Raw genomic sequence first — 13,406 nt, 5'->3', positions numbered from 1 at the left:
GTCTCGCTAGCTATCATGAATAACATGGGATAAAGAGTCTGCGTTTGTGCTGTACAGTGCTGCAACTCTACAATGTTCTTTAGCAAACAGGTTATAAACCTTTCAGGATTCAAATAATGCTTCAATTTTCTGAAGATTAGCAGATACTTCGTATTCAGTTTGCTGTGGAACAGATTAAAACTCAGTTACTTAACTACTTATCCAGGATTCCGTCCACTAAACTATCACAATCAATTCCTGTGTTAATGGCCAATAAATAGAAAGTAAGAGACTTCAGCCTGTGAACATCCCTGTCTCAAATAGAAGGACTGCCCCCACAGTGCAAATTGCTGCACTGAGACTCAAAATACAAAGTACTAAGGATTTTGCAGTCCCATACCTGGTTCTTGCTAGCTGATGTGACTCTCGCTGAAGTATCCAGTGAGAGGTCTGCCGATGGAGAGGCACTGAGCTGGTTCCCTCTAGTTCCATTAGCCCGAGGGGAGGTACCCGAGCATGAAGCCCGATCTCTTGTCTGCTTTGGGCTGGACTGAATGAAGAAGCAGGTAATGGGTCTCCAGCCAATACTGTTTTTTCTCCTTGGTCTTGTTCTCCGGGGAGAGTCTGGTCCAAAGACACTTCTGTCTGGTGGGTTGACAGAGTTCCCTGGTTGTGGTGCAAGGCTTTGTACATTATTGAAAGACTCTGTTCTCTGTCGTTCATATTCCAGTGAGGGGATGGTCAGGTTCTGGGTTAATTTGGTCCTGTGAATCCCACCATCATTCTGTTGCAAATGTGAAGTCTTTGGCAGATGGAGCTTAGCCACGAAACTTCCATTCTCCCCTTTACAAAGTCTTTCCTGATCGCTGGAGAGATTACTGCTCCAACATCCCATATAACTTGCATGCTTTTGCAGCATTTCTTGGGTGCCACCTTCCTTGATTCCCCTCAGTGGCCACTCTTTCCTTTGGGAAAAGCAAATGGTATTTCTTCGTAAAGAGCTGGATCCTGTAAACGAGAGTTCCTTCAGATCGGACAGCAGCCCTGTGAGGTAACTATTCATTCCAGGTACACTTCCACGGACAATAGGCTGTGCAACAAAACAGACAATTCAAGTAATACAAGGATAGAAATATACACTGTATGATCAAAGGGCATGATATTGTTTGCATTTCACACATTTTCTTACATCAGGCCGTTTGCTCACTACTGCTTACTGCAGAGTCAGAACGTTCACCAGAGGTTAGGCTCAAACCTGGATCACTGGAGCTGAAAGGAGGAAGCACAGCTACACCAATCTAATTTACCTGTCAAGTATAACCACCCGGGGTCTGGACAAAACACAGGCATTCCACTTACAGTTAAAGACCATAGCTAATTAGCAAGCAAGAGTGAGTAGCCTCTGTACAGTAGTCCAGCAAAGGAACATATTGAGTTGGCATATTATTTCTTGTGCTTTACATTTATTTGTCTGGATGAATTCAGGTGACTATCAATGAGATTATGCAGCCTACAGAGGGGCGCAGCATGGACTTCACAATATTAGCAACACATTACACAGACTGTTCATTTAATGGCTACGTTATATTATCATTTTACAAACATAACCTGTTTCACTCTTAGCACTCCGCTACCACCTAGACTAACCTGTTTTCTCTCTTTCTCCATTCCAATGAAAGGTCTTCAGCCCACAGACATGCTGAGTTATTCCAACACTTCCTGCTTTTATTGCAGGAGCACACAGGATTTCAGATGAGAATAGATCAGACCTGCCCTCCATGCACTGACACTTACCTACACCTTCTAATACCTGATTCACATTCTTCAAACCTATAACTTTACTCAGGAGTCCTGCCGAAGGGTTTCGGCCCAAAATGTCGACTGTAGTTTATTTTCCATAGATGCTGAGTTCCTCCAGCATTGCTCGGATTTCCAGCATCTGCAGATTTTCTCTTGTTAGTGACCTATTCTTCAACACTGACCGCTCTGCACTCACTCCCCCAGTCACACACCACTTTCAGAATAAAAATGAGACACTTACTTCACCAGTGCTCCTTAATCACAGTCTGCCTCCTGGACTACGGTAAATGCTATATTACCGAGCTCAGGACACACTAATAATCCACACTGAGTAATGAGGTGTCAGCACTTCACTATCTCTCCAGTCCTTGCCTAATCTTCACACCACAGGCATGAAACAGGGAAAAGAAACCAAATGAATCACTGCAGACTTTTAGGATGCTCCAAATAAGGGAAAAAAAACTTTTCCAAGGAAGGAGAACTCTCATTAACACAATCAACACAAGCAACACACTCAAACACTGAATTTCAGAACAGTGGGAAAACCATCAGCTCATCGACTCATCCAGCATTTACCAGCACTTAGTCCATAGCCTTCAATGACTTGAAAATCCAAGTGCTAATCCAGATGTTTCGTAAATGCTGTGAGTTTACCTTCCTTCTCATCATCTCCTCAGGCAGCGTGTTTCAGATTGTAGCCTTACTCTAAATAGGAAAAAGTAAGTCCTTCCTCAGATCTCCTTCAAACCTATTACATCTTAAACCTATCCCCCACCCCCTGCCATGCAGGAAGGCTTTTTATGACCTACCCTATCCATGCCTCTCATCATTTTTGTACATCCCTATTAGGTCACACATCGGTCTACTTTGCTCCAGTGAAAACTGACAGCTGAAACACTCCATCCCAGGCAGCATCCCGGAGAATCTCTTCTGTACCCTCACCAGGGCGATCAACATCTTTCCTATAGTATTGTAACCACAATATTCTAGCTGCATTCTGACCAAGGTTTCCTATAGCTGTACCAGGACATTCCTGCTCTGTGTCCCAGCTAATAAAGGCAAGCATCCCCTACGTCTACTTCACCGTCTTGTCTGTGCTATCACCTTCAGGGGTCTTCGGAACCTGTACACAAACGTACCTAGGCTGCTGTGGGATGAAGTCGAGGGTGCTCATGTCAAAGACAGAGTCTTAGTTGAAGATGTCCATGTTCCTTCTAGCCAATACTCACTGGGCCTCAATCCTGGATGTTCACCTCCATTCTAGGCCCTCAGTTGGGTGGAGCCATGGATGTTTAGGCTGTAGGTGGCTTTGACAATGCACAACATGTTGTTGAACCTTCTGCACTCGTTCTACCCACCATCCAAAGTAATAGGTACCAATGACCATTGGATTGCCATATGAGCGTGTGTCTGAATAGGCTCAGTCTTCAGGTGGCTGTAGAGCTGCTACTATTCACTGATAGATGGGGAAGTTCTGGTCCAGAGATGTTGTATACTTGCAGTTAACTAGCTCTTGAATTTCCTGGTCAGATAGCAATGAGGAGGCATATAGGAGACAGACAGATCAGATGGCTCAGTGGTTTCACAGTAACAACCTCACACTGAATGTCAGCAAGACCAAGGAATTAATTGTGGACTTCAGAAAAGGGAAGTTAGGAGAGTACACACCTGTCCTCATTGTGGGGTTAGCAGTAGAAAGGGTGAGCAGCTTCAGGTTCCTGGGCACCAACATCTCAGAGGATTTGTCCTGGGCCCAACACATTGATACATGAAGGAGGCATGCCAGGAACTTGATTGTGTTTTTCATTAGTAGTTTGAGGAGATTTGATACGTCCCCAAAGACTCATGCAAGCTACAACAGATGTACAATGGAGAGCACTCTGACAGCTGCACCACAGCCCGGTATGGAGACTCCAGTGCCCAGGGTCACAAGAAGCTGCAGACGGGAGTGGAGTCAGCCAGATCCATCACTGACACAATCCTCCCGCCATCGAGGGCATTTTCCCGAGGCACTACCTCAGGAAGGTGGCATCCATCATTAAGGACTCCCGCCATCTGGAACATGCTCTCTTCTCATTACTACCATCAGGGAGGAGGTACGGGAGCTGAAGACCAACACTCATGACTTAGGGACACCTTCTTCCCCTCCGCCATCAGATTTCTGAATGGTCCATGAACGACCCGCATTATCCCTCTTGAGCGCTGTTTACTTTCTTGTAACTTACAGTAATTTTTATGATTTGCCCTGCACTGCTGTTGATAAATAACAAATTTCTTGTGTTGCTTTGGACTTCCAGCATCTGCAGAATTTCTTGTGTTTATGAATAACAAGCAAGTGTTTATGTACTGTTCATGAATCTAAAGGTGAAAGGGAAGAAGGTGTTCTTGAATCATTGAGTGAGTGTTTTTAAGCTGCAGTACAGTACCTCATTGGTGATGGTAGTAATGAGAACAGGGCATATCCCGGCTGGTGAGGGTCTTTGGTGACGGATGCCATCGCACCTGAGGCAGCACTTTTTGAAGGTGTCCTTGATGATGGAAAGGTTGTGCCCACAATAGCAGTGGCTGATTCTACAGCCCTCTGCTGCTCTTGCAATCCTATACATTGGAGCCTCCACACCAGGTTGAGATGCAAAAACTCAAAATAATCTCCACTGTATATCTGTAGAAATATGTAAGGGTCTTACACTGGTGACATACCAATTCTCCTCAAACTTACGGAGCTGCTGGTGTGCCTTCTTCATGACTGCTGGGCCCAGGAGAGATCCTCTGAGATGTTGACCCAAGAAACTTGAAGCTGCTCACCCTTTCCTCTGTTGACCCCTCACTGTGGATCAGTGTTAGTTCTCCCGACCTCCCCCACCTGCAGTCCACAATCAATTCCCTGCTCTTGCTATCACTAAATGCAAGGATGTTGTTGCAATACCACTCAACCAGACAATGCTCCATCCACATCCAAAGAATCTCGTTGTTCTTGCCTTCAACATGGGCTGCTCTCATCTTCAGTACCCATGGACATCGGCCTCAATACCTTTCACCCATAGTCCCCAGAGACCAATTCCCCCCTACATACTGCAAGCAAAGATTACCTTTAATGGTGCCACATCCTCAGGCATAACTGTGGAGCGATCTTCCAGAGGTTTTGGCTGCTTCACACCATCTGCCAGAAGCCCCTGCCACTGCTTGGGAAGCCCAATAAATTTGTGGTATTGTGGGTCAAAGGAAGTGTGGACCCTGTGCTGGAAGTTGACGGGAGCTGAAATTTCCAGTTGACGGGCTTTCCGCTTCTTCCACATTTCGAGCTGATGAAGCAGAGCTTCGGGAAACACACCTGCCACGGGAGACAGAGAGAAAGAAAGCAAAGAAAACCATGTGTCTGGAGGCAGAGACAAGCTGGGGCTGGGAAGCGTGACAGAAAGCTCAGGTGATCACATTCCTCACATCTGACTGCAGCCAATGGGAAACACGAGCACAGAGTAAGATCTTGTAGGGACCTGCTGCTTTTCTGTAACAAATAGTGGATGTCAGAGCACAAATAATCAGACAAGCAGCACTCAGGCTCTGAACTGAAGAAACTGCAAAGCTGCAAATGGGCTAGACCGAAGAGGTGACACACTACAAGGGACCTCCTGAATCTGCTGGTAAACTCTCAGGAAAACCCCATAAATACAACACCATCCTAGAAATACTGACACACTAGAGGCATTGACAGATATAATTATTCAGTTACACAGCATGGAAAACAAACCCTCTGGCTCGACCCATCCACGTTGACTAAGTTGCCTACTTGAGCGAGTCCACTCCCTCAAAACCTTTCCAATGACGTCCCCTGTCCAAACGTCTTTTAAATATTATAATCGTACCCACCTCCGATCACTTCCTCTGGCAACTCGCTCCATATAATCGCCACCCACTGTCTGAAAAAGTTTTCCCTCAAGTCCCTTTTAAATCTTTCCCCTCTCATTTTTAAGCTATGCCCTCCAGTTTTGGACTCCACTACCCTGGGGGAAAAGACTGTGGCCATTCACCTTATCCACACCCCCAAATGTTTTTATAAATGTCCATAACGTTGCACTTCAGTCTCCAATACTCCAGAGGAGAAAAAGTCCCAGCTCATTCAGCCTCTTCTCATAACTTGAACCCTCCAGTGCCAGTAACATCCTCATCAATCATTTCTGCATCCTTTCCAGTTTAATGACATCTTCCTGAAGCAGGGTGACCAGAACACAATAGTTCAAACGTGGCTACAAGGTTTGTGTGATTGTAACATGGCATCCCAACTCCAGCACTCAGTGTCCAGATTGACGTAGGCCAGCATGCCAAATGGCTTATTCACCATCCTGTCTACCTGGATTACCAGTTTCAAGCTACTATGCACCTGCACCCTTGTGTTTCTGTTCTTCCACATGCCCCACACTCTGTGATTTGCTGTGTAAGTCCTACCCTGCTTTGCCTTACCAAAATGCAGCTCCTGGCATTTATCTGAATTAAACTCCATCTGCCGTTCCTTGGCCCATTTTCCAAATTGTAATCTAATTCACGGTCCACTATACCACAAATTTTAATGCCATCCACAAAATTACTAACTATGCACCCCACATTCTCATCCGAGTCATTACTACAGATGATAATTATTAGGCAGGAGGGATTAGTCTATTTGGCCATTTGATTACTAATTGGTTCAGCACAACGTCATGGACATTATGTTTCACCGTACAGTTTTGGTCACCCTGTTATGGAAAAGATGTGGTTAAGCTGGAAAGAATGCAGTAAAGATTTATGAGGATGTTGCCGGGACTAACAGGCAGGGTACCTAGGGTAGAGACGTCGAAGATGAGGGGGTATAGGTTTAAAAGGGACCTGAGGGCATTTTTTCATGCGGAGTGTGATGAGTGACCTGCCGGAGAAAGTGTCTGAGGTGGGTACAATAGCAGGCTTTAAGAAGGTTTGGTGCATTGAGGGGTGGAACTTGGAGGGAAATGAGACAAATGCAGGAAATTTGGACTAGCTGGGTTTGCATGGGCTGATTGAGCTGAAGAATCAGCATTCATGCTGCACTGGTCTATGACTATATAAAATCTGCCAGTCTCAAATATTCCGGCACTCCCTTGGGGAGCCCTCCACCCCTCTAACACAGACACACACCCAGGAACCCATCCTGGACACCGACACAATCCAAGGGACCCCTTATACAAACAGACACCATCCCATTATAGGAATGGTTAACTGGTCGCCTCTTTATCGAAGGATGTAGGGGCTTTGGAGAGGGTGCAGAAGAGGTTTACCAAGATGCTGCCTGGATTAGAGGGCATGTGCTATAAGGAGATGCTCGACAAACTTGGGCTGTTTTCTTTGAAGTGGTAGAGGCTGAGGGGACACCTAAAGGAAGTATGTAAAATTACAAGAGGCGTAGACAGACAACTGGTACCTTTTACCCGAGATTGAAATGTCTAATACTGGAGGACATACATTTAAGATGAGTGAGACAAGTTCAAAGGAGATGTGCAAGAAAGTTTTTTTACACAGAGATTGATGGGTGCCTGGAATTCGCCTCCTAGGGTGGTTGCGGGGGTAAATATGATAGAGGCATTCAAAAGGCTCTTAGATAGCACACGGATGTGCAGAGAATGGAGGGATATGGACATTGCACAAGCAGAATGGGTTAGTTTAGTTACGTATCTAATTACTAGTTTAATTAGTCTGGAACAGCATCATGGGCCAAAGGGCCTGTGAATGTGCTGTATTATGCTAGAAAGCTATGTGCTGATAGCTGAATTCAAAATACAATAGATGGATGACTAGAGTTGCAGTATTACTGGCTTTGTTCCCTGCAAAACCCCTGCCAACCTGCCCTTCGTTACTCCCGCATTCTCCCCACAACCCATGCCTCATCCTCACTGCTGACATTCCCCACAGCCATGTTCTAACCCTGCAGTCTCTCATGAAACAGCTACAGAGGTTTCCCTCTGTCTGCATTGTCTTACCCTTAGCAAACAAGTCAAGCAGAGTTTTGCAAATCTCCTGCAGACTGCAGCACAGGTATTTAGTTTGGCCGGAACTTAAAGCCCAGCCTCCCACAACCCCAAACTGCACTCACATAACTTTGGAATCAAGCACTAATATTTTTCTCTCATTTGCAACGGAATTCAGAGGAAAGAGAAAGTGTACTTACCACCTGACAGTAGGTTATAAGAGTGTGCTCTGGGTGTGTGTGGAAGGCCCACTTTGCTGGCTTGCAGCATGTCTCTGCTTGTTCAAACACTCAGCAAGTGGAGCTTACTCTCAGGTGCGATGGCTTGGCAACAGATTCGCCCATGAGTAGGAGTTTCTTTGCAAGCTGTATTACCTTTTCTTCAACCGTGCAGTGAGTCAGCTGGAGCTGTCGTAGTTGTGAATGGGTTGGTCAGAATCTCTCCTGTCAGATCTGCTCACTGTTCACTTCAGCATGCCAGAGCCCGTTCCCCCAAGGCCATTTGGCATTTGTAAGGGTATACAGCCAGGATATTCAACAACAAGGGGTGCCACACCTGAACTAAAACTTTCTTTAATTAATGCCTGCATGCTTCATCATTCCAGTGGATGACATTGCAACCTTAGACAAAGAGGTACTGAGCCCAACAAAGTGTTCCAAGAAATGAAACTCGGGTCACTTCACGGCTTCAAGCCACTACAAGACAGGTATATTGTAAATCTGATTTGCAAGGGTTTAATTTTAAAGATTTGCAGTAGGACATTCCCAGGCATTGTTTCATCTGCTGCTCACCGCCTTGTAACTCTGGAAACAGGGCAACATGCAGTAATAGAGGAGAGCTCTATACCAAAAATAAAATGCAGGAAGGAAAGCAGAAAATTATAAACATTTCCTGCATTCAGACAACAATTTGATTCCAATTCTTCTCATTGTTTGTCGACTGCTAATGTCAAGCTGACTTCATAAATGTTTTCTGGGCGCATTAAAAGTATCAGTGTCTGTTTCAGTGGTAGTTCAGCTACAAAGCCCATTGTTCCTGATTTGTAAACAATAACCAGTAACTCCCATGGTCAGTCTGGGAAAGGGAGAAGGCTGGGCCTGTTTTCGGTCACCATACAATCTCTACCATGATCAGCCTGGGCTTAACCCCTTTAATGTCACACTGACCCACAGACAGCTTAATCGCAGTTCCTAGTCACCCCACAATGACCTTGGTTAACTCACCTGAAACCCACAGTGATATTCGTCACCTTACAGAGACTGTGGTCACCTCACATTGACCCTCCACAGTCACTCCACACTGACCATGACTATGCCACAGTCATCCTCTGGTGGGAGTGTCCAAGACCAGAGGACACAGCCTCAACATAGAGGGGTGTCCTTCTAGAACAGAGGTGAAGAGGAATTTCTTCAGCCAAAGAGTGGTGAATCTGTGGAATTCTTTGCCACAGGCAGCTGTAGAGGCCAAGTTTTTATGTATATTTAAGACAGAGGTTGATAGATTCTTGATTAGTCAGGGCATGACGGGATACGGGGTGGGAGGGAGAGGCAGGAGCTTTGGGGCTGAGAGGAAAATTGGATCAGCCATGATTGAATGGTGGAGCAGACTCAATGGGCCAAATTGCTTAATTCTGCCCCTATATCTTGTGATCTTATGGTCTTATCACTGACTTCATGTGTGCATGAGTGTGTACCCACAAAAACATTCTGAGCCTTCCCCAACCAGAAACCCTGATGAAAGGCCACTGCAAGAACAAAGAGGTAATTCCGGACTAAAGTTGGAATCACGGATAAACACTGGTCAGCAGTGGCAGGTTTTGCACAATATGACTTCCCACAGGCTTGATCGGCCAGCATAACTGGCAACAAGCCATCCTTCCCGGATGAGCGGATCAGCTCAGTGCATTCAAAGCAAGCTTTGATAGGGAGAACTATGACACAGCCACATGAGCTCCTGTTCCTCCAGATGAGCTGGCAATGGTTCCCCGCTACAATAAGATGGACTCTGGACCTCACAATCTTGCACTTTACTGTCTGCTTGCATTGCAATTTACTCTGTAGCTATTACACTTTATTGCGAATTCTGTTACTGTTTTATCTTACACCACCTCAATCCACTGTGATCAAAACAAGCTCAGTACATACAACAATAATAAACCAATTCCAATAATCTCAGTCCCTGCAGATGACATCCAAGCAACCTTCAAGAGAATGAATCCACAAAAGACATTTGGCCCAGATGGTTTACATGGTTGAGTACTAAAGGTCAGTGTGGACCTATAGACAAACTTCAGTAGATGTGTGGTGGAGGGTTTATTGGCTGGCTGCATTACAGCCTGATATAGAAACACCAATATGCTTGAATGGAGCTCTTACAAAAATTCATGGATGTGGCCCAGTCCATCACAGATAAAGCCCTTTCCGCCATTGAGCACATTTACACAGAGCAATGTCACATGAAAGCAGCAAATACCACCAGGAACAACTACCACCCAGAACACACTCTCCTCTCACTGCTGCCATCAGGAAGAAGATACAAGAGCCTCAGGGCTCAAACCACCAGGTTCAGGAACAGTAATAGCCCATCAACCATCAAGATCTTAAACCAGAGGGAATAACTGCCCTATCACAGAACTGTCCCCACAACCGATGGACTCACTTTCAAGGCCTTTTCATCTCATATTCTCAATGTTTATTGCTAATTTATTTATTATTATTTTCTTCTTTTGTTTTTTGCACACTGGTTGTCTGCCCTATTGTGTGAAGTTTTTCATTGATTCTAAAGTTCAAAGTTCAAAGTAAATTTTATTATCAAAATACATAAATGTCACCATATACAACTCGGAGATTCATTTTCTTGTGGGCATACTCAATAAATCTATAGAATAATAACCATGGTCAGGGCATCAAAGGACATGGCGAAAAGGCAGGTGTTTGGAGTTGAATAGGATCAGCCATGGTGGAATGGCGGAGCAGACTTGATGGGCTGAATGGACTAATTCTGTTCGTAGAACATAGAGCATAGAATACTACAGCACAATACAGGCCCTTCAGCCCACATTGTTGTGCCGACCCTCAAACCCTGCCTCCCATATAACCCCCCACCTTAAATTTCTCCATATACCTATCTAGTAGTCTCTTAAACTTCACCAGTGTATCTGCCTCCACCACTGACTCAGGCAGTGTATTCCACGCACCAACCACTCTGAGTAAAAAACCTTCCTCTAATATCCCCCTTGAACTTCCCACCCCTTACATTAAAGCCATGTCCCCTTGTATTGAGCAATGGTGCCCTGGGGAAGAGGTGCTGGCTATCCACTCTATCTATTCCTCTTAATATCTTGTATACCTCTATCATGTCTCCTCTCATCCTCCTTCTCTCCAAAGAGTAAAGTCTATGACTTATGGTCTTACAACAGAATCAATGAAAGGCTGGCCAACCAGAGTGCAGAAGACAACGAAACTACGCAAATATTTTAAAAGGGCGGAAAAAGGGAAGGAGGGGTGGCATTACTGGTCAGGGATACTATTACAGCTACAGAAAGGGTGAGTAATGTAGCAGGATCCTCTTTTGAGTCAGTATGGGTGGAGGTCAGGAACAGGAAGGGAGCAGTTACCCTACTGGGGGTATTCTATAGGCCCCCTGGTAGCAGCAGAGATACAGAGGAGCAGATTGGGAGGCAGATTTTGGAAAGGCGCAAAAATAACATGGTTGTTATCATGGGTGACTTTAACTTCCTTAATATTGATTGGCACCTGATTAGTTCCAAGGGTTTAGATGGGGCAGAGTTTGTTAAGTGTGTCCAGGATGGATTCCTGTCACAGTATGTGGACAGGCCGACTAGGGGGAATGCCATACTAGATCTAGTACGAGGTAATGAACCGGGTCAGGTCACAGATCTCTCAGTGGATGAGCATCTGGGGGACAGTGACCACCGCTCCCTGGCCTTTAGCATTATCATGGAAAAGGATAGAATCAGAGAGCACAGGAAAATTTTTAATTGGGGAAGGGCAAATTATGAGGCTATAAGGCTAGAACTTGCGGGTGTGAATTGGGATGATGTTTTTGCAGGGAAATGTACTATGGACATGTGGTCGATGTTTAGAGATCTCTTGCAGGATGTTAGGGATAAATTTGTCCCGGTGAGGAAGATAAAGAATGGTAAGGTGAAGGAACCATGGGTGACAAGTGAGGTGGAAAATCTAATCAGATGGAAGAAGGCAGCATACATGAGGTTTAGGAAGCAAGGATCAGATGGGTCTAAAGAGGATATAGGGAAGCAAGAAAGGAGCTTAAGAAGGGGCTGAGAAGAGCAAGAAGGGGGCATGAGAAGGCCTTGGCGAGTAGGGTAAAGGAAAACCCCAAGGCATTCTTCAATTATGTGAAGCGAAAAAGGATGACAGGAGTGAAGGTAGGACCGATTAGAGATAAAGGTGGGAAGATGTGCCTGGAGGCTGTGGAAGTGAGCGAGGTCCTCAATGAATACTTCTCTTCGGTATTCACCATTGAGAGGGAACTTGATGATGGTGAGGACAATATGAGTGAGGTTGATGTTCTGGAGCATGTACATATTAAGGGAGAGGAGGTGTTGGAGTTGTTAAAATACACTAGGACGGATAAGTCCCCGGGGCCTGACGAAATATTCCCCAGGCTGCTCCACTAGGCGAGGGAAGAGATTGCTGAGCCTCTGGCTAGGATCTTTATGTCCTCGTTGTCCACGGGAATGGTACCGGAGGATTGGAGGGAGGCGAATGTTGTCCCCTTGTTCAAAACAGGTAGTAGGGATAGTCCCGGTAATTATAGACCAGTGAGCCTTACATCTGTGGTGGGAAAGCTGTTGGAAAAGATTCTTAGAGATAGGATCTCTGGGCATTTAGAGAATCATGGTCTGATCAGGGACAGTCAGCATGGCTTTGTGAAGGGCAGATCATGTCTAACAAGCCTGATAGAGTTCTTTGAGGAGGTGACCAGGCATATAGATGAGGGTAGTGCAGTGGATTTTAGTAAGGCGTTTGACAAGGTTCCACATGATAGGCTTATTCAGAAAGTCAGAAGGCGTGGGATCTGGGGAAGTTTGGCCAGGTGGATTCAGAATTGGCTTGCCTGCAGAAGGCAGAGGATCATGGTGGAGGGAGTACATTCAGATTGGAGGATTGTGACTAGTGGTATCCCACAAGGATCTGTTCTGGGACCTCTACTTTTCGTGATTTTTATTAATGACCTGGATGTAGGTGTAGAAGTGTGGGTTGGCAAGTTTGCAGATGACACAAAGGTTGGTGGTATTGTAGATAGTGTAGAGGATTGTCAAAGATTGCAGGGAGACATTGATAGGATGCAGAAGTGGGCTGAGAAGTGGCAGATGGAGTTCAACCCGGAGAAGTGTGAGGTGGTACACTTTGGAAGGACAAACTCCAAGGCAGAGTACAAGGTAAATGGCAGGATACTTGGTAGTGTGGAGGATCAGAGGGATCTGGGGGTACATGTCCACAGATCCCTGAAAGTTGCCTCACAGGTGGATAGGGTTAGTTAAGAAAGCTTATGGGGTGTTAGCTTTCATAAGTTGAGGGATAGAGTTTAAGAGTCGCTTTGTAATGATGCAGCTCTATAAAACTCTGGTTAGGCCACACTTGGAGTACTGTGTCCAGTTCTGGTCGC

At 45.4% G+C, this 13,406-nt stretch overlaps 1 protein-coding gene across 2 annotated transcripts in view; it reads right to left on the bottom strand.

Annotated features, from left to right (window-relative positions):
- The window catches only part of LOC140207178 (serine/threonine-protein kinase PAK 4-like), a 59,083-nt gene extending 50,512 nt beyond the window's left edge, over window positions 1-8,571 (bottom strand). For both annotated transcript variants that reach the window (XM_072275653.1, XM_072275567.1), the window contains exons 1-3: window positions 7,952-8,571; window positions 4,869-5,110; window positions 380-1,069 (exon numbers count right to left, since the gene is read on the bottom strand). In XM_072275653.1, coding sequence (XP_072131754.1) covers window positions 380-1,069; window positions 4,869-5,110; window positions 7,952-8,021 — 1,002 coding nt within the window. In that variant the 5' untranslated portion in view covers window positions 8,022-8,571. The remainder of the gene's footprint in view (window positions 1-379; window positions 1,070-4,868; window positions 5,111-7,951) is intronic.
- Between the last annotated feature and the right edge of the window lie 4,835 nt (window positions 8,572-13,406).

Source organism: Mobula birostris, chromosome 1 (genome assembly GCF_030028105.1).
Source record: "Mobula birostris isolate sMobBir1 chromosome 1, sMobBir1.hap1, whole genome shotgun sequence".
Taxonomy (NCBI): Eukaryota; Metazoa; Chordata; class Chondrichthyes; order Myliobatiformes; family Myliobatidae; genus Mobula; species Mobula birostris.
The sequence above is the reverse complement of the archived record's forward strand: the minus strand, read 5'-3'. Positions and strand labels throughout refer to the sequence as shown.